Here is a 27,158-nt window from a genome sequence, read left to right as displayed (position 1 = left end):
AAGAGGAAGAGGTCCATGATGGATTTCCTCCCGTCATGATTCATTCCCTGGAACTGGGCGTATTTCTCTGAGCCCATTGCATCGGGAGATTAGAACAATGGGGGATTAGAACAGTGTCCATTTTCTTTATTAGTATTACCCTTATTCAGTGAAGAAGAAAGCAACGACTGCTGGGGAAAATGCCAACAAGATTTGCAACAGGAGGCAAGGAGGTCAAGGACCAGAAGTCCAGGTATAGAAGGGATTGTCACTGTGGATGTAGAAGTCACTGAAAATGATGACAGTTGCCAGCAGCGAGCAGGGCTGAAGTCTTCAAGAACGACCACAGGGATGGGGAAGGGGCAGACGGCTGCCCAGGAGGGGTGATGGGTGCTGACCAGGAACAGTACTCCACCTTCTCAGATAGGCAGCCTACTCCCTCTGTGGCCCTGGACTCTCACAGTGAGGACCCTTCCTCTTCTCGGAGTCTCACTTCCCCTGTCCTTGCTCCGGGCCACCAGCAGTCTTCCCGCTCTGCACTTGATTGTCCCTTCCCAGAGGTCCCAGCCTCAGAACTGGCTATAAGATGGGAGAGGTTGCACAGCAAAGGGTGAAGTTGCAGCCTCAGGATCCAGGCATGCTTAAGGTCACGGTGGAAACCCCAGAGTGGAGCTTCAGCGATGGGAGACCCGAGCAGGACCCATGCTGCGTGATGAACAGCTCACGCATTGCTGGCTGTCAGATCGCGGCATGTTCTGGGAGTGCTGGCGGGCTGCCTGCATGAGTGGGTCACTGCCCCCACTCCCAATTGTTCCATCTGTGAAGGGAATTCTCTGCGATGGGGGAGCTGGGCGCTGCAGAGACAAAGTGGGCACCAGTCAGGCCCATAGAGGATGAGGACTGACATCAGAGCAGTGATACAGGAGGGCCACGGTGACAGCCAAGGGCACGGCTGTGACGTCACAAGGAGGCATTGTGTCACACTTAGGTGGTTATAAAAGCTGGGTGCCTGCCAAGCCTTCAACAACTCCTGCTCTTCACAACATTCTCTGCCGCGTTCTGCGCCCCAGGTGACAGCGTGCCACCCACTCAGTCATCCTGCCTCGGGGCCTCTCGCCCACATCCGGTGCTCCACCCTCATGTTCGCGTCCACCTTCACACTTCTCTGGGGTCCCATGAGTCGTCACACCTGGCACTGCAGGGGGAAGTCAGATTCGATCTGTAAAACAGATGGAAGGCCAGGAAACAGGGCAGGAAGAACAACCTGAACACAAAAGAGTGGGCCCAGACACGGGACGTCTGAGGCCAGGTGGAAATCCATCTTCCAGTGGAGCAGCCGATCAGGGGCCGACTGGGAAGGCAGTGGTTGGCGGCCAGTGCTTGGAGGCATTCAGAGCACGGTCCCTTTGAGGGGTCACTGTGCCCAGCTGCTGGTGGGCTCATGGCCTGAAGACCTTTGGCCTGGGACTGACTTCAGCCTGATGTCCTGGTGGCATATCACTTGCAGAGCTTTTTTCTTCTGGAGAGTTCTCTTGTTGAGAGGGAGCAAAGGCTGCCACGCTCTAGAACAAGAAAACGCCGGAAGTTGGAAGAGCTGGCCATGCAAATCCAACTTTTTTTTGACAGACTTTGAGGGAGAGCTGAAATTGATGAAAACAGCTCTTAACACCAGCAGGGAAATTAACAAAAATCTGTCTAAAGAAGTGTGTGAGCTAAAGGATCCCCTAAAACGACGTGAAGGAGAAAATCAAAGCTGAAAAATCAGCTTGTCAACTTGGTGTCACCAAAAGGACACAATTGAAAAAACTTGCCAGAGGACAGGCCTCCCTGGACATGGCACGAGATGAGGAGGGGACTGCCAGCAAGTCCCGGAGGACACCCAGGTCCTGAGTCCTGGGCTGAGCTCCTCCAGGCTAAGAACCGGTACCCACCATTGGAGGGCGGGTAGAGGTGTTAGAAGGACAAGTCAAGCCATGGTGAGTGGTGTCGTTGGCAGGCCGAGAGCTTCTACAGCAAAATTCGGGGCTTCCTGGAAGCTCTTCCCTTCCAGGCAACCTTTTCACAGTACCACGGGGTCACTTCCCCGCGCCCATCCCAGGAGGGCATACAAGGGAAGCTGGGGCAGAATGTGGGTCACCTCGTCCAACGGAGGCGACGTGAACTTCACGATGTTTGTGAGTTTTCAATAATGCTAAAGAAGTGTCCAAGATTCTAGGCTGGCCCCTTCCTTGGCCGTGGGCCCCCCCAGCTCCCGGGACTGCTGGAGCTCATGTGAGGTGCGAACCCCAACAATCGAGCCCACCTGCGGCTCAGGCTGAGGTGGGGTGCAAAGCCTAGGGCTGTGGCCCAGGATGGTGCTCGAGGTACAGACATGCCTTCATTGCAACGGGGCTAGAAGGGAGGAGAGCCCTCAGGAACCTGGGCCTGGGGGGAAAGTGAATTTGAGGGGTCTTGGACCATGTCTGAGCCCTTTCAAGGGCTGCTGGTTTCAGGAACCGGCGGGGAGGGAGGTGGAGGGACCCGAGCGGAGGTGGCTCAATGTCAATCAATGGTGTCAATCAATGATGTCAATCAATGGTGGAGCTGGTGTCAATGTGATAAATGCCAGTGTCAGACACTGAGGATAAGAGGAGGTGCGGTTTGAGGATCGACATTTGGCGAAGGTCTCCCATCAGGCAGACACTGTGTGGGACCTGGACCCCCAGGCCGGCCCTCCCACAGGCAGAGGCAGCATTTCACACTCGTCTCCTGTCAGCTGGGGACCCCAGGTCTCCTGCACTGGGTGGAGTCTGAGAGGCAGAGATCAGAGGGTGCAGGGTGCATTTGTGTGGTCCCAGTGCTGGGAACCTCCTCTGCTCAGCTGTTCAGACCCAGCTCACCCGCACCCTGGGTCCCAGGACACAGCATTCTCTTGAAGGCTGGAGGAGCTCTGACTCATGTTTGCGGGTGTGGTCCAGAGCTGCTCACCCCTTCTGAGCCCCCAGTTCCTTCGTCTGTAAGACGTGGAGGACTCAAGTGGGGACGGGGTGGAGTAAGCAGGAGGCAAGAGAGGGCAGGGTTGGGGAGGGGCCGTTGGACAGGGGACTGATGGAGTCCCGTGACCGGAGGGAGAGAGGGAGTGCCCACTGTGAGCTCCCTCCTCGTCCTTCCCCTTCCTTCCTGAAGGCATGACATCAGCTTCGGGAGGAGAGCACTCTGAGAGCTCGCCTTGTCTGCCCACCTTGGGCACAGGCTGCCACAGCCCGGCACCCGCACTCCCCACACCCTTCCACTCTCCTCCACTGCTGCTCGGTACCCACAGGTCGGGGCCCTCGGGCCGCAGGAAAGCTCTGAGCTCCGGGGAGCAGGAGTGGGATGGCAGGCATTAGGCAGCTATTCTGTGCCGTGTTGACAAATAGGGCATTAATAGATAGTGCTTTTCAAGGTTTCCCCTCCTGAATTTAACATTCTGTGGAAAACAGGTTGGCAGTGTCTAAAAACGTTACAACTACCATGTGACCCAGCTATTCCACTCAGCTTCCTCCACTGAAGAATTGGGATTCCCAGGACACGCCCTCCCTCCCATCCTGTTAAAAACAGCCACTCCGGCCACCGCTACGCTTTGCACGATATTCAGCGTCATCAGTGGCGTGTCCCACATTCAAGGACTTCTTGCCAAGGAGCTCTTGAGCATTTTTCCCCAAAAATCTGTCCTTGGAGCTTTTGCTATAAACTCTGTGGTTTGTTTGACCAAGTTACCGATTTCGACCGAGGCCAAGAAATATCAGGAGAGCCCAAAACGGCTCAGGCATGTATGAAAGGCTAGAGGAGAAAAGAAACAAAATGCTTTAGAAGGCTGATTTTTTCATGAACGAGAAAGCTGAGTGTCTCCATCTCAACTTACCGATGGGCTGGAGGTGACGTTTAAAGGAGACTAAGTGAGTTAATTAAGGAGCAATCGCAACTAAACCCAACACCACGGGAGAGGGCAGCATCTCTTGCTCCCGTGCGCCCTTCTCTTCTCTGTCTGCTTCTCCCCATGATGCAGGTGCTCCTTAAATTGGGAAGGCAACGCTCCAAGAATCAGATCCCTGGGAAAACCATCCAATAGGGCGCTGTCATCCGAAAGTTCCAGAGACCTTGGACATCAGAGCCAGGTCCAAATCTGGGAGATTGTTCCAAGGCTTCAGAAGCTGTCACGTTCTTATCTAGACGTGACCTTGAATAGATAGACGATCAGAAGATGGGGGATCCCACCCTCGTTCTGACCTTACCAGCTGACTGACCTTGAGTAATTCACCCAAGCTCTTAGAACACCAGTTTTCTTATTTATTCACTTGCTCAATTAATTTTTATCGTGTGCCCGTTATGTGCCTAGCATTAGGAGAAAAGGTTATTAATTAATTGATTGGCCAATTAATTAAACAAATATTACTGGTGTCAAAAAATAAAAATAAATGTAAACTAAGTGTGTGTGTAGGTGTGAGATAAATAGGAAGGAGGTATATTGGTCTCTGCCCCAGGTTCCTGGCACAAAGCTCCTGAAACCCTTGTATTTCCTAAGTGATGAAAACACTGCGAGCATCTTTTGTTTCAACATTTGGGCTTTGACTCTGGTTCCTGACACAAAGATTTTAAATCTCTTGGAATTCCTGGTGACAGGAGCATCTTTTGCTCTAATGAGGCGATGCTTGGTGGGACCCTAAATGGAGACTGGTCACTAGAAAGACCAAGCCATGGTTAGAAGCTTGAAATTTTCAGCCCCACCCCCCATTCTCCAGGGAGGGGAGGGAGTGGAAATGGAGATAATAATCGATCGTGCCTACACGATAAAACTTCATAAAAATCCCCAAAGTACATAAAAATCCCAAAAGTATGGGGTTCAGAGAGCTTCCAGGAACATTTCAGTACAAATCTAAGGGCTGGCACATTCTTTCCATCTAATCTCTGAAATTTAGCTTAGTTTCCTCATCTGTAAAATGGGAGCATCGACACCTGCCTGTCAGGAATGTTCTGAACAGTGAAATATGCAAGTGCTGAACGTATGTAATAAGTGTGTAGGCTACGGATGGCTTTTTGCATGAGTGGAACAGACAGAATTTCAAAGGTGACTAACCTTTATTATTCCACATGTCTGAGTGTTGTGTTGGTGGGTCAGCAATGTTTGGATGAGTAATGAAACAAGGAAGTACATAATTCATAAACTTTTATATTTTAAATCCACAGAATTAATTTTTTCCCTTATTTTCAACAAAAAATGTATAATATTATAACAAAATTTTCATGTAATTAATGTTCTACTGCCAACAAGGATCTCAAAGACTAAAAAATAAAATGCAATTGTATTCCAAGTACGTGACATTTGAATATATTTTCATCAAACATGTATATTAAAAGTAAAACATTGTTAAATCAAAACTATTTTTTTGTTTTCACAAAATTGTTTTCCTTCTTTTTTTTTTTTGGTGAGGAAGAGATTGACCCTGAGCTAATATCTGTTGCCAATCTTCCTCTTTTTGCTTGAGGAAGATTGTCCCTAAGCTAACATCTGTGCCTGTCTTCCTCTACTTTGTATATGGGATGCCACCATAGCATGGTGGTGTGTAGATCTGCGCCTGGGACCCGACCCCACAAATCCTGGGCCTCAGAAGCAGATTGTGCCAATTTAACCACTATGCCACCAGGCCAGCCTCTGTTTTCTTTCTAAAGTATTCAAAATCAGCTATTAAAAGGTAAAATATAAGGTATAGTTAATGAACATCAAAATTGTTAATCAAAGTGATTTCAATAACACTGAAGTGTTTAATGTTTTAAAATGTCAGTTGAATTTCATTAAACCTTATTAAATTTTTCTAAAAATAAAACAATTCACAATTCTAGTATTCAACGTCCAAGCAGTTGCCCGTGTAAAAATTGGTATCACACTTCTCTCTTGTTATTTCTAAACCTACATGAGTACAAATTAAGGATAGCATGAGTTGTTTAATATTGTAAATTCTCCTTAGCCACCATGCAATTATTGTAAGTAACAAGGTAATTTGCGAATACCACTGAAGCCACAAATTAAAACACCAAGAGAAGGAAAAAGTGGAAATTCAGCATGACTAGGAAACAATCACTTTGTTATACAAGACTTTATAATAGTCAACATATCTGAAAGGATTTAATAACTTGATTTGTCTTGTTTTCTTTCATTCTCCTTTCTTTCCCACCACTCAAATTCTCCCCTTATGCCCTGTCTGTCTCTGAGGTCAGGACTGGCACAGCCTACACATCTTCAGACACAGTCATCTTTTGTTTCGAGGGCATAGAGCAAGAGACGTGAAGAAGCATTTCTCTGGGGCCTGAGCAGTGTCAGCCGTGAGAGTGGATGGTTAGCTACAGGTTGCGCTGGGTCTCAAGTGACAAGAGGGCCCGCGTGTTCTTTCATACATTCCCGCTTGCGTTTGTGACATGTGGCACTTCTATCCATGAGGCCCAGGCAAGGCTCTCCCTGCCTGCTCTAAGGGCATGCTGTTCCCCGGGCATATTAGTCGGCTCAGGCGCCATAACAAAATACCACAGATTGGGGAGCTTAAACAAGAGAAATCTATTGTCTCTCGGTTCTGGAGGCTGGAAGTCCAAGATCAAGGTGTCAGCAGGGTTGGTTTCTCCTGAGGCCTCTCTCCTTGGCTCGTAGATGGCACCTTCTCCCTGTGTCTTCACACAGTCCTCCCTCTGTGCACACATATCCACAATGTCCCTCTGTGTGTGCTAATCTCCTCCTCTTATAAGGACACCAGTCAGAGGTTAGAATTTCCACATATGAATTGCGGGGGTTGGGGGGGAGTACCTAATTCATCCCATAATGTTAGACTACTTTGATACAGCACTCCCCAAATTTTCTTCCTCTTCTCTGGCAGCTCCTCTCTGTCTTTTGTGTAGGCTCATCCTTCTCTTCCAAGAGGGCCGCAAGATTCAAGCACGAGCCCTCATTCCTGCTTACTCTACCCTCTATGCCCAGGCAAGCTGAGCCACACCCATGGCTCCAATTGCCAGCTATTCAAGAATGACTCAAAGATGTGCATGTCCTGCCTGCACCACTCCTCTGAGCTCCAGATTGACACGTCCAGCTGGACATCTCCACATGGATAGCTCACTTCACACTCAGCTTGCTCCTCACCAAAGCAGGCCAGCTCCCACAAACCGGGCTGCCTTCCTACGCGCCCTGTCTCTGTGAAAGGCATCGCCAGCCCTTCTGGGGCCATCCCCGACACCTCTATCCCTCATACCCTACGTCACGACCAAATTCAGTCCGCTGAATCTTCTGATTGCTCTCAAATCCATCCACTCCTCTTCACCTCTACTCCTACCCCTTGTTCCAAGCTTTCCTCTCTCCCCGGGACAACAGTGATATTTCTCTCCCTGGTCCCCCAGCATTGTCGCTGGCCCCTGCCAATCTTTCTCCATGCAGCAGCCAGAGGGAGCTTTTGAAAATGCAAATTGAATTGAGTCACTTCCCTCCTTAGAATCTTCCAGTGGATCCCTTTTGTTCTTATGGTTAAGACCCAAGTTCTTAAGATGGCCAACAAGATCCTGCAAATAATTCCTCATTTTGTAAGTATGCATTCATTAATGTTCAGTGTGATTATATTTTTGTTCTTTTTTATTTTTTTTTTAAGAGTAACAGGTCCAGGCAGGAGGGCATAGGAACTTGAGAGACATCCCCAGAAATTCTGCCAAGCACACCAACCGCTGAACTCAATGTATGATGGAACTAACCAGGCAATTGCTCATTTGCCCATTGTTTTAAACCCAGCATCTAGTGCAACATCTGGCATGTAGAAGGCACTCAATAAATATTGGTTGAATGAACAAATATTACAAGACACTCCTGAAAATGTACCTTAAAGAAAAAATAACTAAGGATGGACCCAAAGAGTTAGCTACAAGGATATTCATCCCAGCGCTCTTTGTAATAGTAAAGATATTAAAATAACCTAGATGTCCAATAATTAGGGATCCATGACATTAGAGCCCCCAGTACAGGAGAATTATACATAGTCATTAAAAATCGTGGTATATGGATTTAGACTTATTGCCGGGGAAAACATTCACAATGTGTTAAGTGAAAAAGTAGGCTACTCAATCATATCCCCATTTTAATGTTTAAAATATTTTTAAAATAAATATATCAAAGGATCATGGAAATGTTAGCATCAGTCACTTCTAGTGATGAGATACATTTCATTTTTCTTCTCTTCTTCTCTCTTCTCCCTTCTCTTTCTCTTTCTCCTTCTTCTTTTTCTTTCTTTCTTTTTGGCTTATTTGCATTTCTACAATGAGTAAGTATTATTTTTTAACTAATATTTTCAAAATTATTTAACCTTCACACACACACACACACGGAGAAATACTGCCTATAAGCCAGGCTTGTGGCTGCTTCATTCATTTGTTGAATGTGCCCCAGCCTAGCTAAGTACATCGTTAGAGCTTGCAATCATAAGTGGACATGGCAATCTAGACACAAGTCATGCTTAAGTCAAGTTATCTTAACGTTACATCTTAAACCAAACTACGGTATCCTGTCTTGCCCTTAGAAATTCCCCCTCAGGAAGCAGGTTCAGCACACACAAGACCCTAGAACTGGAGTGAATTATGAAGGGGAACAGGGGGGTACCTGCCCCACTGCCCCCAGCTTCCCAAACAACCACCAGCTCCCCTGCTTGAAACGATGCTTCAGGACCATACACCATGACCCTCTCCCAGGATGGTCATTGGGGGGGGGATCATGATGATGATTCATTCATGCCCAAGAGTCTATTGTTCCTTGTCTAGTGGCTTAAAGGCAAACTTGAACCTCCTTCTTTCTAAGCAGGAGAAGAGCTTCTGGAAATCCAGCAGCCTGGCTGTCTTGGGAATTTTTTAGTTGGCACCAAGGAAAATTCCAAGGGTGAGTTCTGGTCCCACCGCCTACGTAGCTATTTGACCAAGCATAGCTCTTAACCTCCCTTTTCCTCATGAGGATAATAATATTTCACAGTTGGTGCAGTGACTCAATGACACAATGACATAATATTGGTAAACCTGGCAATGTTGTACAAACTTAAGTCATGAGCACGGCCAGCTTTGTGGCTGAGCGACCTGTACAGTCCATGGGCCCTGTGCTTGGTTTAATGCTGTGCTACCTGCATATTGAAATTCTTAATTTGTGAACAAGGGGACTTGCACTTTTGTTGCATCCTGGGCCCCACAGATTATGTGGCCGTTGGTAATTATGAGCCTTATTCCATTGCCATCCCCATAGGAGATCACGAGGGATGCATTCTGTCCAACGTTTAGTAAAAACTGTAAACCCAGCAATGTCCGCCCTTGCGCTGTGTGCTTTGGGGACCTACCATACCTTTGTTACTCATTCATTTAGTTGTGAAACTGTCCTTTGCATTCAGCTCTGAGACATTTTAGTTTTTGTTAGCAAACAGGTGTTACTTTGCCTCCGTAAGGAGCTTGTTCTAAGCTCCCGCGTGTAAACTTCTGGAACAAATTATTGCTAAGGCTCTTCGCATGGGAAAGGAAATCCTCTGCTGGTGAAATGTCTCATTTATAAATAAATCTACTCCAGTAACTCTAGATTCCCCCCCCACCACCACCAGGTCACCATACAGAGCATCAGCTGGGTGTTGAAATTCAGATTTTTGTCGATTTCCTAACTTATCAGTCAAAGTTGCTTTCCTGAGGGCCTTGCCATTCCATCGCTGACATTTAAAAATCTCTGCTCTTGAGGTTCTCAAATAATTTGCATTCGTCTGTAAGGCAGTTGGGAGTTTTCTCTGGAGTTTAGAATTTGTCTTCCTCAACAGCCTCTCTTGCTGTTCCTATAACACGCTCCCCCCACTTTGGGTCAGTGTTAGGAAGCTGCCTGACTCAGAGATCTCACACGAAGCACGGCCTCTCTTGGAACAGATGGGGAACGACAAAGCACGAGGGATGTTTTTAACTACGCTGGCCATTGTTTAAATAAGACTTTAGACTCCCGCCAGCTCCACCTTATGACTGGTCACTGTCTCCCTGATGAGGCCAGGACTTCTCATCTCCACCGCTGGACCTCTTGTGCTATTAAATGCCAGGCCTGGGGGTTGAGGCCGAACAGGATACACACAGTCCCTACTTTCCAGGAGCTTCCATTTGGGGGAGGTGATGGACAATAAAAAAAGAAAGAAAGAAAGAAACTAGATAATTTCAGATCATGGTAAGCGCTCTGGAGAAAAAACCCAGCGTGATGAGATTGGTGGGGTAGACAGGGATGCCTCCCTGTGATGGGGCCGTCAGAGAGGAAAACGCTTCTCCTCTACCTCCTTATGTTCAGTGGCTGGGGCCTGCAAATTAAACTGACAGACAATAGATTAACAGGAGAAAGGTAAAATTTTATTTTACTGGCATCGGAGTTCATAGGGAAGACGTGAAGCTCAAAGAAGCGATGAGACTTGGGGCTTATATCCCATTTTAACAAAGGGTGATAAATTGTGAGAAGTGGTTAAACAAAGGAAAGGGGGTTTGGGCCTCTAGGACAGGTAAATCACAGGAAGTGACTAGGAAACATATGGGAGCACTAGTGGAAGGTAAGGGTTATTTCAGGAGGGTCTGTTTATGAGGACATCTTGGTATCAACTCTCCCTTTCTGGTGATGAGAGTTGCTCTCCCCTTCCTGGACAGGGCAAACACCTTTATTATTATTTTATTATTTTAGGCAGGTAAGGCGAGGGCAGAGAATTCTTCTTGCATCTGTTGCTTCTCAATTGCCTTCTTCAGCCCCAAATAGTTCAAGTGGCAAATTTGGGGTGGCTTATTCTGATCCCCTTCAGAATCAGGATGACATCACATTCTCAGCTGTGAGGTAATCGGCCTCAGCCACCCGGTGACACCATTTAAGCCTCTCTATTCACAGCCTGTCTATGCACACAAGAAGCACCACAGCCCAGTGTCCGGGCTGCAGCCGGCCGATGCCTGATCCCACAACCTCTACCCACCACACCTCAAGGCCAAATCACAGGGCCGGACCCTCCCTCCATCCTTCTCTGCTCAACCTTTGGGGATAGCAACCATTTTTTCAGTAAAACTCACATGCAGAAAAGTGCCCAGGAAATTTTCATAAAGTGAGCACACCCATGTAACCAGCACCCAGATCAAGAAATAGAATTATCAACACCCCAGGACCTCCCCACCCCCAGTCGCTACCCTGCCCTCAAGGGTAAGTACCATCCTCTTCTAGCACCTTAGATAAGTTTTGCCTGGAATATCTTTGTTTTCGAAAAGGCTGTACGGCAGATAACAGCAACAGTGATGGCCACCATTGATTACTCATTCATTTCACACGGATTACTTGTCAATAGCCCTATAGAGTAGGTTGTTTATTATCTCCACTTTAAAAGGGGCACATTGAGGCTCAGGGTAAGAGATCCGCTCAAGGTCATTCATTCCACGAGTGTATTTACTGAATAGTTACAATGTGACAAGGAAGGTGCTAGTGAGACTAAATCTAAAAGTGGCCCATATGTAAAAACAGAACTCTGACCCACTCTTTGCAGCAACCGGCCCAGGAAGCCAGGCCGCCATCTCTAAGTCAGGCTTGTAGGAAGTCAGACCACTATCTCTAGAAGTAATCAGGGATGCCAAACAACAACTCTGATAACACTCGGCCCCAAATGGCCAGGACTCGATTATAACTGACAGCTTCCCTAATGTTTGGCCCCGCTTCCAACTTTGGACCAACCAAGAAGACAGCAAATATGCTCCCCCAAGCAATCACAGGGAATGCCCCCTTCTGGTTAACCTGCCTCCAGCTTCCCCAGGCCGACAGCCTCCCATCAGGGCACAGCTGAAGCCAGCCCTTCTTAAACTCTAGAGCTTTCCTGCTCTTCTGGCTGCCTTTGAGTCACTGCCAACACAAGCGGCGGTGGGCGATGCCCTCGCCATAGGAGGCTCTGAATAAACAGCCTTTGCCTCATCTCATTTGGTTTGTCTTCATTTACGTCCACACAGGGGATACAGAATTGAGCAATCACAGACCGTGAACCTGCCATCATGGGTCTTACTGTCCGGGGGGCAGAGGGACACTATTTAAGCAGTCACAGGAAGTGGCACAGTGCTGCTGTGATTTTTCTATAAGGGAGAAGCACAGAGGTTCAACCGCCTGTGCAGTGGGGGGGTCTGACCTAGTCTGGGAGTCAAGGAAGGCTTCCTGGAAGAAGTGATGCTTGAGCAGAGATGTAAAGGCTGCATAGGAGATACCTAGGACGAGAGGAAGGAGAAGAGCGTTCCAGGCAAAGAAAACAGTGCAAAGGGGCCACGGCTGGAGGAAGGATGGGAGGACGGTGAGACGAGGCTGGAGCAGTCTGCAGGGGCCAGATCATGCTGGGCCTTCAAGGTCACGACAAGGACTTTTGTCTTTATTCTAAGAACAAGCCAGTGCTCTGAGACCCCTCTCTAGAGCTCCTGGACTGTCTCCTTCTAAGCCTCTGAATATTTCTGAATGCAACACGGGATCCGCTCTTGACTTTTCAGAGACTTGAATGCAGTCTTGAAAAAGAAGAAAATTCTGACACACCCTACCACACAGACGAACCTTGAGGAGATCATGCCAAGCGAAATAAGCCGCTCACAGAAGGACAAAGGCTGCAAGATTCTACTTAGAAGAGGCCTCTCAAGTACTTTAACTCCTGGAGACAGAAAATAGAACGGTGTTTGCCAGGGGCTGAGGGGAGGAGGTTCGGGCAGTTCCTGTTCCCCGAGTGCAGAGTTCAGCTTTGCAAGATGCAACAGATCTAGCTATCTATTGTAGACCGTGTGCATATAGGTAACGCTGCTATAGTGGACGTACACTTAAAAATGATTAAGATGGTAAATTTTCTGCTATGTGGTTTTTTTACCACAATTTTAAAAGAAAAAAGAGTCTAGCACAGTGCTGGCCATATAGAGACTCAATAAATGTTTGCTGAAAGCTAAAAAAAAAAAAAAAAAAAAGACAAAAAACCTGCAAAGTCGCAAGTCCTGGTCTCATATTTTTTATGCAAATTTTAGCTGTAGCATTGGGAGTGATTCGTTATTTTCCTCCTTCCAGCCTTTTTGGCACATGCAATTTAGGAGCTGGCAGGGAAATATCAAAGTCAAGACTTTGTCTAACCAGTGCCATCCCCTTGGCTGGACAAGGACTGTGTGACCATCTGACACTGACTTTGAGTCTGTCCACGCTGTACTGAGGGCAGCCTCACACAAGCACAGTTTCGGAGGCTGGCAACAGATGTGCCTCAGACGGCAGCCACTACTATCTGGGGAGCCCTTTTTTTTTCCTTTTTGAGGGAGATTAGCCCTGAGCTAACATCTGCTGCCAATCCTCCTCTTTTTGCTGAGGAAGACTGGCCCTGAGCTAACATCCGTGCCCATCTTCCTCTACTTTATATGTGGGATGCCTGCCACAGCATGGCTTGCCAAGCGGTGCCATGTCCGCACCCGGGATCCGAACCAACGAACCCCAGGCCGCCAAAGCAGAACGTGCAAACTTAACCGCTGCGCCACCGGGCCGGCCCCTGGGGAGGCCTTTTGAGTTTGCAGGGCACCCCTCTATGTGTTCACTTCATTTCAGCCACTGTCTTGTCTCACAAGATCTTCTAATGTCTTCCCCATGCTTCTCCTGCAGGGTTCGTTTGCAGAATTGAAACCTTAGTTAAAGTTTGTTTGAGGTTTGTTTTTAAAAATTGGCTGTTCCCACCCACATTTCCTTGAGATACAGATAGAAAAAAAAAAAAAAGAGGTTTAATTAGTAAGACAAGACATTCGAGCTATGTCCACTTGATCCTCGAAAAGGAAATCTAAGAGGTTCTTACTATCACTTTTTCAATCCTATATAAGGTAGGTTAGTAAGGCAGCAGAACCACATCTGTATTTTGTTCCTTCAACTCTTTTTCCAGATTCTTCTTGGGGGAAAATCTAAAACGGTGAGTAGCCAGTGGACCTCCCAGACCCCTGACTCTTCTTTCCTACATGCATCCATATTAGGCTTGTGCATTCCGTGCTCAGATTTCTCTTTTCCCTTGGAGTTGACACCTGGAAGGATTTTGATCTTTGGTAGGTGGGTTTTCACGTCTCCGATTCCCATCCTTCAGGACAGGTAGCATCTCTTCCACTGAAGGTCTGTAAGGAGCCCAAGCTCAATCCTTTGCCAGGTGGAAGTTGCAACATTGTATTTCTCTGGCTGGCTAGGAAAATGCTATTGCATTTGTAACATGGTTTACTTCTGAATGGTTTGCAGATGACTATGTAAGTGATCCATGATGTAAATGTAAATTTTTAATGGGAAAACAGAGTCAAATTGTTCTTTAGGTTATATTTTTTTAATTTCATGTTTGGAGCATATTCAGGAGAAGACATTGAGATAAAGGGGGCGGGGATCTTTGCAGTATTTGGTTTTTATTCGGATATTCTGTCCCATCACTTAATACGATATGGCGCTTATCACATTTTAAAAATGCTTGACTAACACACAGTTTCAGGAGGCCCGGGAGGGCGTGGTCCCCCAGATGCGCATGTTCCTGCTTGCCCTATACCACGTCTCGTTTATTCTGTGCGAACAGGTGGAAAATGAGCATCACAGACGTCCTCAGTGCTGATGACATTGCAGCAGCCTTGCAGGAGTGCCAAGGTAAAGGGCAAAGGAGGTAGGGGTGGGGATCGCTCATATATTCACACCTCCAGCAAAGCCACAAAAATTAAAATGTGAACGTTGCTGAAAATTCCTGGGATCAGAGAACAAAACTGTTGTTAACTAAAAAACTAAAATTACAGGAATATGAGATCTGAGCATGTGATTACATTTCTGTAAGGCAAAGGAAACTTACTAAAAGTGAAAAAAGACATCAGTGGATGCCATGTAGCCTGTTTGAATCCAATGATTGCATTTCCCCCCATAATTAGACCAGGGATGCTGGAGTCTTAGATACACAGCCTGTAAGAGGGGCAGGGGGAGGCACAGAGGAGAGGAGGAAAGAGAAGTAGAGATGGACAGTCAAGTGGAGAGGGAAGGCCGAGGAGGGGCCCAGGAGACGATATCACAGAGCCAGCCAGTCTTGGCTGCCTCAAAATCTCAGACCAGTCACATCCTTCTTTGTCTTTTGAAAAAATTTTTGAATAGAGCATCCCTGTAGCTCAATGATATTATGAAAAGTATTTTTAATAACCTGTGTCTCAGCACCTTGGCCCAAATACAGAATGTGATCCAATGAGCATCAGAATAACGCATTCTCTGTTCTTCAGACCCAGATACTTTTGAACCCCAAAAATTCTTCCAGACATCGGGCCTCTCCAAGATGTCGGCTAGTCAGGTGAAGGACGTTTTTCGGTTCATAGACAACGACCAGAGCGGATACCTGGATGAAGAGGAGCTTAAGTAAGCTTCGTCCTGAGCCTGTCTGGCACTCCCAACATCGTTAGTGGGGCCGGGGTGCAGTGGAGGCCAATTTGCTCAGTATCTCTTCAGTGGCCAGCCTTGATGCTGGGCATTCGGGAGAGCCTCATGAAAGGGAAGAGTACAAGTCAGTCGGCCACACATCTACCCACGTGAAGCCCTAAATATGGGCTCCAAAAACTGTATATGCAAAAACTCATTAGTTCTATGGTTTTTCTTTGGCAATTGGAGTTATCAACAAAATTCTGAAAAAAACCTCTGAAAACAAAATGCCCACCATTAGTTTGTATAATGAAGGAAACCTTTGCTTGCTAAGACCTTGAATGATTATGGCAATTTCTGGGAACAGATGTCTTGCTTCAAGAGAAAAAGAAAGGTTGAGCCCAGAGATGTGCGGTCTTTCAGAAAATTCCCGTCAATCTTTATCATCCTGTAGGTTTTTCCTCCAGAAGTTTGAGAGTGGTGCTAGAGAACTGACTGAGTCAGAAACCAAGTCCTTGATGGCGGCTGCAGATAATGATGGCGACGGAAAAATTGGGGCTGATGGTATGTCCACGCTTGTACATAGCATAAAAGACGTTAGCTCAGGGAGCATCTGGGGGGTTGGGCCCTGAGATCAGACAGGTATGGGTCAAAATCCCTCTTGCTTAACCTGGCTGAGCCTTAATCTTCTTACCTGCAAAATAGGACTAAAGTGAGGATGCAAATGACATGTGTAAAGACTCGGGCGTGATGCCTGGGGATATACCATAGAAGCTGGTCTCACTGGTCACTGTATATGAACCAGAAAATATCCTTCACCTGACTAGGAACTAGATAGTTGCCTGGCCAATTATCTACAAGTCACCCTAATGCACCTTGAAAATAACGTAAGGAATTTCCACCCCTGGGATTTGAGCCCTTCTGACTAAGGGAAAGATTGAAATTCTCAAACGCATCTCATACCAGCATCTATTGACTTGAGTAGGAAAACCCCTTAACTTCCAAGGGTTTAAACAAATATGTTCCATTGGACATTAGCCCATCAAATGGACAGTATTAGACAACAAATAAGTCAACCACCATTTATGGAGTCTTCTGTGTACCGAGCCCTATATGCAAACGTTAGCTGAATTGCATGGCTGTAGGATTATTTTCATCTGATTTTATCATTTGCCTACATGCTTTTTAGCTACTTGGTGCACGCCAACTCAGAAGGACTTATGTGTGACCCTTATGGTGGTACCAATTTGAAATTAAAAACTGCTACTTTAGATCCTTATTTTTAAAACCTATTCGAAATGATATCACTATAATTTACTACATTGGAGTTAATGTAGCTTCTACAAATAGCTCAGAAAAATAGTTTAGGTATGGGGAGATGGGTTTATTTAAACTTAACCATGAAAGACTTCCAAACAGGCAAAGCTTAAATAAATTAAAGTGAATTCCTAGTTTTCAATTCCAATCTGTAGCATCCACGTATTACTATTAATAATATTATTATCTTTATTTTGGTAACACAAACTTTTGGGGGTAGGATTAGGGTTCAACAGAGAAAGTTAGTTCAAAGTCCCACCTTATTAAAACTTTCCTAAATACGCAAAATGTAGGTACAGAATAGCAGGAAACCTCCCCTTTCTGTCTGAAATTTACCAAAAATTGAATGATCACAGGTCGTGATGGGCCATCACACCAAATTCACTCATCATCAGAGGAAAATGGGCTGACAAGTTCTAATACAAGGGCTCTATTGCAAAACTAAAGATGTTCGTTAAATCAGATTATGCAGTAAGATGAAACACAGTAGACTATCTGGACCCACAGTCAGTGATGCATTTTTCTTTCTTTGTGCCCTTTGATAGGGCCATGCCCATCATCTGACAATTTGCTCAATTTCCTTTCCCCTTCAGAACTCTCATGGGCCATAGCATGTCTGTAAAGAACTGAGCCATCTCCAATGACTCTGTTCTCACCTCTTCTGTTCTAGAATTCCAGGAAATGGTGCATTCTTAAAGACCCCAGACTATGGAGATAGAGAGAATCAGCTGGAAGGCCTCCCAAACCCCAGGAATGGGAAACCCCATTCTCTCCCCCTAATTTATTTATTAATTTCCCCTGCAATGCTTCTGCAGTTGGCTCGTTGTTTTTGTGAGGTGATAAGAACCGTCATTGATGACCTTTTGGTGGTGGGTATGTCCTGATGACATCTGTACAGCCCTCAGCAGACAATACCTTTAAAATTCACCCAATAAAGACGCGTTTCTCATCATCTGCTGATGTGTGGCTGTGTTTTGTTCTCAGCAAGGTGGCAGGATGAGAGCAATCTGGAGACCCAGGGCTTTTAGAAAGATTTCTGGTCCTATCAAGCACTCAGCGAGCCACGCTCATGTTATGCATGAGAGAGCAGAGAAAACAGGTCCAAAAAAAAAAGTCACCAATAAATGTCATTGTCAGGCTAGGATTTTCTCAGCAAATTATCTGAGCCTGAAATAAATATGAAGAGATTTTAGCCAGCATAAAATCACTCTCGCTTATGTGTTTTCTGCTACTGGATGTTAGATTGCCATAACAGAGACTTAAGTAAAAACAAATCATACAAAATAGGGGGGGAAAGTGTGAGACTACAGTGTCTATAAAGCTAAGGAGACTTGACATGCTAGTTGAGCACAAACAGACCCATTTTCAAGCTTTCTTCTAAGAAGAAACAAGCTATCAGAGGCTCGCCTGCTCTGACCCCGTCTCCCTTGGACTCCCTCTCCCCTGTCTCAGCCTCTATTTTCCTGGCTCTTATTTGATACCACCTGAGCCGATTATACCGAGAATTGCCCTAACATCCGAGGCGAGACTCGGGGTCCTGTTACAGGGTTTTCATTAGGGTGGGGCAATCTCAAGCCAGGAAATTCTCATTAGGCTGATTTCCAGGTGGCAGGTTGAAGCTGTCTTCTCTGGCTGACCCTGGCTGTTGAGGAGTACTGAGAGGAACTGAGGCATTTCCCTGGGAGCCTGCATAAAAGCTCGCACTTGTCACCCAACGCGGAAGCCCACAGGGCCCTGGCATCTCTGGGGTTGCTTCCATCACACTAAGTAGCTTAGCAACTTTGAACCCCTGTTCTTTGGAGGGCTGTGTGGGACCAGCTTTTCAAAGCATGGGGCGTGTACTACGCTACAAGGGGGCCTCAAGACGACTTTACGGGGACAGGGATTAACATATTTTGATAACCATGTGTTTATTTTAATGCACGTCAGAAAAAGTAAAAGCACAAACACATGATTTCAACATCAATGCTTTAGAATGAGGCTAAAGGGCATATTAGACGAAAGTGTATCAGTTTGAAGAAGAATCTTGAGTAATATTGGGACAAAACCCATAAAGGTTGTTTTCAAATCAGTCAAAATGGGGAAATACAGCTTGAAAATGAACTCTTTGGGGAGGGCCAAAGATTGGAACTGTGTTATTTCGCGGCTGTCTCTCTTGTCGCCTCTCCCTGCACACACCCGCACTCCATTCTCTCCTCATATCCCCACCTTCCTGCCAGGAATTGGACTAGCTCCTCCCCAATTCTAGCTTTCCTTGGTGTATGAGAATGTCTCCCAGATACATCTGTGAATCCCTTAAAATACGGACAGCAAAAGGGCCTTCCTGACCGGTACCGATAACCTGAGAGCCTTGATTCTTAAAACAATCCACAGGCTGCCTTCACCTCCACACCACACATGGATACTCTGATCCTTCTGTTATTCTCAGTTCTTTCCACTAGGCTTTCCCAGCGAAGGGGTTCTTCATCTCAACAGAGTTCGAAAGGGCGCCCTCTTAATAACTCAAAGTAATCCTGTAGCCCTCTTTCCACGGGCCTCTGGCCACCATATGCCTCGGAGAAAGACCATGAGTGATAATGCTTTTAGAATAATGGTTCCAAGCTTTTAATCGACTAAGCAATCCATCACCCACTGGAGCAGCAAAGGCAACTTCACCCCAATCTAGGTAAAGATCATGGGATTCTCTTATTTCTTTTCTGTCACTCAGGAGAGCATCTTTATAGGAATAACCACTGGAGGGGTTATACACGGCACCTAGGGAACAATGTGCTGTTGGCTCGTAGTGATGTCCTGACTGTCTTGGGGAAATTGCTTAGAAGATGGACGTATACAAAAGGATAAATTGCCAGAAATTTTCATCATAGAATGATCGTCGGTTATTCATGAATGTTGTTCTTCCTATAGCTTCAAAAGTACGATTCAAATTATTTTTGCCCATTTCAAATACATTATTTTTTAGTTCTTTCCAACTCAGCCTTAGCAACTTAATTTCAGAGTCTCTGTCAGTAGATAATAACTAGCAATCAAAAGGAGCCATCTCTCTGTATTTAACACTCAAAAAATGTCAGATGGTTTGCTTAAATGAAACACAATAATCTTGTCTTTACTCATACCAATTTTTAATTATGTTTGGATTCTGGGTGTTTTGGGGGGGATGGGTATTCCACCTCTAAATGGAGATAACTCTGGGCATTTGAACATATTTGTTAATTAGCATTTTTTATTTTGGGGGTTGTTTTTCTAAGTTTAAGTTTTGTAGAAATATTAGCATTTCCAAATCTTTGGTGGTATGCATAATTTGAAAATAAAAAATGCTTTCAAAAATTACCCAAGTTTACTTGTCTTATAAATATCATACAAAGTGATTCATTTTTCAACGGGTCCTACTCAATATGAACCTCACAGAAAAAAGAGTGAAAGCATATATAGCAAAAGGTCAACAGAAGTGATCTCCAGCTGGTAGGATTATAGAACAACGAGATAAGACTGGAGCGGAGCATAGTAGCTACAGAAAATGAAAAAGAAAGGAGAAATTACCCAATCAACCTATCTCAAGAGAGAGTGTTCTCAGCAGTGGAATGATGTATTTTGACTTTGAGACAAGGGCCTAGATTGCATCATACGTGACAATACCAATAATTTGGTAGTTTATAATTTAACGGAATGTCATCTCAAAGCCAGCTTCGTGAATGTGCTTAATTGCTGAGGCTAGTAAGAATTACTAAAATACTTCAAACTATTGAGTATTTCGCTTCAGCATCTGCCTGTTATGAAATATTTATACAATTTTTTTTGATGTATAAGTTTTCACGGCAGTTCTTTCCAGCTCAAAAACAAAGTGTAACAAAACAGTGAAGAGGTGAAACACTTGTTCAGGTTTATAAGCTACATAGTGAATTCTGTGTAACGGCTGCAGTTTAATTTTGCGTAATGAGTACTCGAGAATCCAATTTCAAGCAAAAACCTATCTTATATCTCTTCTGCTGATGTTAAGGTATGGTATTACTTTTCAAACACTTAAGAAGACAGATGAAATTGGAATCACCAGGATCGTTTCCACCTGGCCTGTTAATTTATTCACTGGAAAGGCTATTTATTTATATAACGGTTCGACCGGGTTCGAAAAGTCAACTTTCTTTGGTAGGGGGCGGATTTTGACGTTGTTTTTTTAGGAGTTGTACAATGAATGCAAATGAAGTCACACCTTAAGCTATTTTGAAATTATAAAGTATTTCCTACAGATGAGACTATGCAGATACATAACAAACACCTGTGTACCAACAGCCTCACTTTATCAGCTCTCGGCATTATCCTCCGGTGGCTTTGTAATATGTCAACTGGCTTAGGCCGTAGGTGTCCAGTTAGGGTGGGCCACAAGAGACATTTTGCCAGACATTCAGAGAGTAGGAGCGAAGCAGCAGCCATAGTATTTATGCTCCGGAGGTGGGTGTGGAGGTAGCTTATCTGTGGGTTCCCCTCCTTGGTGTGGGGTCCTCCCTCAGCTCCCAGCTTCAGGCGTGTGTTTCCTTCTGTGACAAAGGACACCAGCTTTTCCTGGAGGACCCCCCCCTCGCCATCATCAGAGCTGGGGGCAGTGGAAGACTGACATGAGTTCCAGTCTATCCTTATGGGTTCCAGCTTGTCCTCACTCTCCTCCTCTTCACATCCATCTTCCCTTCCTGCCTCCCTGCGCTACAGACTTCCAGCTTCAGCATCAGATGAAGGCAACAGCCTCATAGAGTCTGTTGAACCAGCTCTCAAAAGTGCATAATGCCTGTAATATATACAGATATATAGATATACGACTGTATATATTACATGATTAAATAATTGCATAATACTTGCCATTAATACATAAAAATGACATTATTTATATATAATATACATACATATATGTATTTTTTCTGCTGGTTCTGGTTCTCCGACTGAATCCTGAGTTACAGAATTTGCTTCAGCTTTTTCATTTGTCAATAAAAAGAATCACATGTTTTTGAAGATCCTTTACAGGTGATCACGGGAGAAGATGGAGATCGAAGACAATTTTAAGTGCAGGAGAGATATGCACCCTCAGGATGAAAGTCACCTCTGAATGACACGGAGTCTCTAGGCTCTAAATCAACAGAGAAAAGCTCAGTACTTGACTCATGGGTCTGTTATCTCTGCCAACAGAGTGGGATGAAGTGGCCCTTATGTACGGATGGCCTTAGAGGTGTATAGAACACCCGAACCTTGACCCAGCAGCTTCCTCTTGGAGCTCAGTACTGAGCTGGGTATAGAGAGGAGAGAACTCACTAGAATGTCAAATCAGCCTGCGACCTGAGCTCACAGCCTGCAGCAAACAGAACTCTAAAGCAGGAAAGTCAATCTCCAATGTCTGTCTCTTCACCCTTCCTGTCCCCTCCCTCCATAATTCATCCATTCAGCACACATACACTGTGTCCTTTAAGGCAGGACTGTGCTAGATCAAGCGAGCAAGACAGTGACTCCAATAGTCCTGCCATCTGGAAACACACTGTTCTTGTGAGCTGGGAGACAGAATACCATGTGAGAAGGGGTTCAGAACCTCCCACCCTGGAACCGTACGTTCTACCTAGAAATATGCTCCCTTCTACCAAAAACGTGCCTGTCATACATCTCATTCCCTTGGAATTTTGAGTCCACAAATTTTTTCTTTTTTTCAGCTTTATTGAGGTATAATTGACATATAAAATTGGGATCTATTTAAAGTGTACAATGTGGTGATTTTATATACATATGCATTGTGAAAGAATTCCACCAAGTTAAGAAACACATCCATTACCTAACACAGTTACCTTTTTTTTTTTTTTGGTGAAAACACTTAATTCTACTCTCTTAGCAAATTTCAATTATACATGCAGTGTTACCAACTATAGTCACCTTATATAGACCTTATTCATCTTGTAACTGAAAGTGTGTACCCTGTACCAGCCTCTCTCTACTTCCCCCACCCCCCAGCCCCTGGCAACTATCACTCTACTCTCTGTTTCTATGAGTTCAACTTTTTTTTTTTTAAGATTCCACATACAAGTGATACCATCAATATTTGTCTTTCTGTCTGGCTTATTTCACTTAGCATAATGCCTGCTAGGTTCATCCATGTTGGCACAAATGACAAGATTTCCTTCTTTCTCATGGCTAATAACATCCTACATTTTGTTTATTCATTCATCTGTCGACAGACAGCTTGTTTTCTTACGTTGGCTATGGTGAATAATGCTGCAATGAACGTGGGAGTACATATATCTCTTTAGATAATGATTTCTTTTGGATATATAACCAGAAGTGAGATTGCTGGATCATACGGTAGTTCTATTTTTAATTTTTTGAGGAACCTCCATACTGTTTTCCATATCAGCTGCACCAATTCATAGCCCCAGCAACAGTGGGAGGAGACTACCCTTTCCCCATCATATATTCTTGGCCCCTTCATCATACATTAATTGAGGATATATGCATGGGTTTATTTCTGGGCTCTCTGTTCCATTGATCTATGTGTCTGTTTTTATACCAGTGCCATACTGTTTTGATTACTATAGCTTTGTAGTATAGTTTGAAATCAGGAATTGTGATACCTCCACCTTTGTTCTTCTTTCTCAAGACTGCTTTGGCTGTTTGGGTCTTTTGTGGTTCCATATGAATTTCAGGATTGTTTGTTCTGTATATATGAATAATGCCATTGTAATTTTGATAGCAATCGCACTGACTCTGTAGATCATTTTTGGTAGTTTGGAAATTTTAACAATTTTATTTCTTTCAATCCATGAAAACAGAATATCCTTCCATTTGTTTGTGTCTTCTTGAATTTCTTTCATCAGTGTTTTATATTTTTCAGTGCACAGATCGTTCACATCCTTGGCTAAATTTATTCCTAAGTATTTCATTCTTTTTGATACTATTGTAAATGGAAATTGTTTTCTTAATTTCTCTTTCTGATAATTCACTGTTAGTGTATAGAAACACAACTGATTTTTGTATATTGATATTGTAACTTGCAACTTTACTGAATTTTTAAATTAGTTCTAACAGGTTTTTGGTGGAGTCTTTAGGGTTTTCTATATAAATGACCACATCATCTGTGAACAGAAATGACATGACATCTTCCTTTATGCCTTTTATTTCTTTTTCTTGTCTAAGTGCTCTGGCTAAGCCTTCCAGGACTATGTTCAATAAAAGTGCTAGAGTGGGCATCCTTATCTTGTTACTGATCTTAGAGGAAGAGCTTTCAGCTTTTAACTGTCGAGTATGATGTTAGCTCTGGGTTTGTCATACGTGGCGTTTGTTATGTTGAGATACATTCCTTCTATACCCACTTTTTGGGGACTTTTTATCATGAAAGGATGCTGACTTTTGTCAAATGCTTTTTCTCCATCTACTGAGATGATTATATGATTTGTATCCTTCATTTTGTTAATGTGTTGTATCATACATATTGATTTGCATATGTTGAACCAGCCTTGCATCCCTGGAATAAATGCCACTTGATTATAGTATATGATCCTTTTAATGTACTGTTGAATTTGGTTTGCTAATATTTTGTTGAGGATTTCTGAATCTATGTTCATCAGGGATATTGGCCTGTAATTTTCTTTTCTTGTAGTATCTTCATCTGGCATGGCATCCAGGTAATTCTGGCTTTGTAAAATGAGTTTAGAAGTGTTCCTTCCTCTTCTCTTTTGTGGAAGAGTTTGAGAAGGATCGGTATTAATTCTTCTTTGAATATTTGGTAGAATTCACCAGTGAAGCCATCTGGCCCTGGACTTTTGTTTGTTGAGAGGTTTTGGTATCTGATTCAATCTTCTTACTAGTAATTGATCTGTTCAGAATTTCTATTTCTTCAGGATTCAGTCTTGGTAGGTTGTATGCTTCTAGCAACTTATCCATTTCTTCGAGGTTATCTAATTTGTTGGCGTATAATTGTTCATAGTAGTTTCTTTTGATCCTTAGTATTTCTATCTTATCAGTTGTAATGTCTCCTCTTTTGTTTCTGATTTTATTTGTCTTCTTTCTTTTTTTTTCTTAGGATAGCTGAAGGTTTGTCTATCTTGTTTAGCTTTTCAAAAAAAATGCTCTTAATTTCATTGACCTTTTCCATTGTCTTTTTAGTCTCTATTTCATTTCTTCCCAATCTGATGTTTGTTATTTCCTTCCTTCTACTAAATTTGGGCATAGTTTGTTCTTTTTCTGGCTCCTTGAGATGTAGTTAGGTTGTTTATTTGAGATCTTTCTTCCTTCTTAATCTAAGTATTTATCACTATGAACTTTCCTCTTGGAACTGCTTTTGCTGCATCCAATAAGTTTTGGTATGTTGTGTTTCCATTTGCACTTGTCTCAAGATATTTTTTGATTTCCCTTTTGATTTTTTCCTTTACCCATTGGTGCTTCAGGAACATGTTGTTTAACCTCCACATAGTTGTGAATTTCCCAGTTTTCTTCTTGGAATTGATTTCTAGTTTTATACCATTTGTGGTTGGAAAAGATGCTTGATATGATTTCCAGCTTCTTAAATTTATTAAGATTTGTTTTGTGAAGTCCTATGTACCCCAATGTTCATTGCAGCATTATTTACAATAGCCAAGACATGGAAGCAACCTAAGTGCCCATCAACAGATGAATGGATAAAGAAGATGTGGTACATATATACAATGGACTACTACTCAGCTGCAAAACAGAACCAAATCATTCCATTTGCAATAACACGGATGGACCTTGAGGGAATTATGTTAAATGAAATAAGCCAGCTAGAGAAGGATAATCTGTGTATGACTCCACTCATATGAGGAATTTAAAAATGTGGACTAAGAGAACAGATTAGTGGATACCAGAGGAAAGGTGGGGTGGGGGGTAGGCACAAAGGGTGAAGTGGTGCACCTACAACACGAACGACAAACATTAATGTACAACTGAAATTTCACAAGATTGTAACCTATGATTAACTCAATAAAAAAATAAAAAATAAATTAAAAAAAGAACTGGAGAGTGGAAAAAAAAAAAAGATTTGTTTTGTGGTCTAACATATGATCTGTCCTGGAAAATGTCTCATGAGAATAGGTGTTCTGCTGCTGTGGGATGGAATGTTCTATAAATGTCTGTTAGGGCCGTCTGGTCTAACATACAGTTGAAGTCTAATGTTTCTTTGTTGATATTCTGTCAGGATGAATGAACTTGAAGACAGAGCAGTGGAATTCTTCCAATCACAAGAGTCTGCTCCCTCTGGGCTGAGCCCAGGTGTGTAACCATGGGGGCAGGGGGAGTGCTCCTGCACCTATTTAAAAACTGCTTTTTGTTTGCTATGGTGCTGTGGGACTCATGAATGCAAGCCCCACTGGCTATCAGAGCCAGGTAATTTGGGGGCCCACAGGTGGCAACGGTAAATGTTGGGGCACTGTATGTGTGGACAAGCTCCTTAAAGGGAGATACTGGTGACTTGGTTTTATTGTTGGAGTGAACCAGAGTGAAAAGTGAGGAGAAGCGCCCACCAGCTCTTTGGGGCTTTAAGTAGGATCACAGCCAGCCCTTAGATGTGTCCTAAATTAGAAGCCAGACCCTCAGGCAGCAGCTTATAAAGTACGCAGTCAAATCCTTCCCAGGGAAATATTGACAGATAGGCATCTTTGTCTGCTCCCTCTGCATGGAGCCTTGGGGGATAGGCCCGGCAAATGCTTGCACGCCCATTAGGAACTTCTTCTTTGCTATAGTCCTGTGGGTCTAGTGGATGCAAACCCCATTGGCTTTCAGAGCTGGGTATTTTGGAGGCCTGGCCCTCAGGTAGGAGTCTTAAAAGTTGGGGTGCTAAATGTACAGTCCAAACTCTTCACTCCTTAGAGAGAAGCTAGGAGTTGGGGGTTCCCTCCCCACTGTATGGTGCTGTACCAGGGGTGGGGTTTATGGCAAAGGTGTGTCTCGGCCTTTCCTCTCTGTTTTGATGTGGCTATTTTCTCATTCACCTGAAGTAGAGGATCATTCACTAGTTTCTGGATTTCTCTCAGAGGGAGTTACTCCGTGTGTAGCTGTACATTCAGTGCATTTGTGGGAGAAGTTCAGGAGCTTCCTATGTCGCCATCTTGGTCCCCCGCTTCAGAGTTCACAAAGTCTTTGTGCAAAAGATGTAACTTTCTATTTCTATAACTGAACTTGGTTTGGAATCCCCATCATGCTGGGTGACAGAATCATAATTCAGGATTATGCCAGGCAATTAGCCTCCTCCTCTTCCTTCTTCCCCTATGTTGTGGAGAAGGGGCAGGTACACCAAGGCCCTGCATGGGAAAGGAGCATCTGGTGCTCAGTCCACACTAGTAACCACTGAGTCATCCTCATTCCTCTCTTGTCTGGTGGTCTTGAGGTCCCCCTAGGCCACAGCTACCTCCTCTTTGTCCTCATCTTAAGGCCTCTCAGGAGTTACTTCTGTACACAGGTAAAACATCTGGTTGCTTCCTGCACCAAGTAG

The 27,158-nt window shown here is 44.3% G+C and overlaps 1 protein-coding gene across 3 annotated transcripts; it reads left to right on the top strand.

The window, feature by feature from the left end:
* The first annotated feature begins 1,000 nt into the window (after positions 1-1,000).
* Positions 1,001-17,645, top strand: LOC103555769 (oncomodulin). 3 transcript variants are annotated; one of them, XM_008527533.2, is made up of 6 exons: positions 1,001-1,955; positions 8,816-8,890; positions 14,565-14,632; positions 15,244-15,376; positions 15,831-15,940; positions 17,364-17,645. In XM_008527533.2, exons 3-6 carry the CDS (start codon positions 14,572-14,574, stop codon positions 17,387-17,389), a joined length of 330 nt encoding a protein of 109 aa, XP_008525755.1. In that variant the 5' UTR covers positions 1,001-1,955; positions 8,816-8,890; positions 14,565-14,571; the 3' UTR covers positions 17,390-17,645. The 3 variants fall into 3 exon arrangements, with proteins under 3 accessions (XP_008525755.1, XP_070422358.1, XP_070422357.1); XM_070566257.1 differs by having other exon boundaries at positions 1,002-1,955; positions 8,813-8,890; XM_070566256.1 differs by lacking the exon at positions 8,816-8,890 and having other exon boundaries at positions 1,002-1,955.
* The last annotated feature ends 9,513 nt before the right edge of the window (positions 17,646-27,158 follow it).

The sequence above is a fragment of the Equus przewalskii genome, chromosome 12 (genome assembly GCF_037783145.1).
Source record: "Equus przewalskii isolate Varuska chromosome 12, EquPr2, whole genome shotgun sequence".
Lineage (NCBI taxonomy): Eukaryota > Metazoa > Chordata > Mammalia > Perissodactyla > Equidae > Equus > Equus przewalskii.
This window is presented reverse-complemented; position numbering and strand designations above follow the sequence as displayed.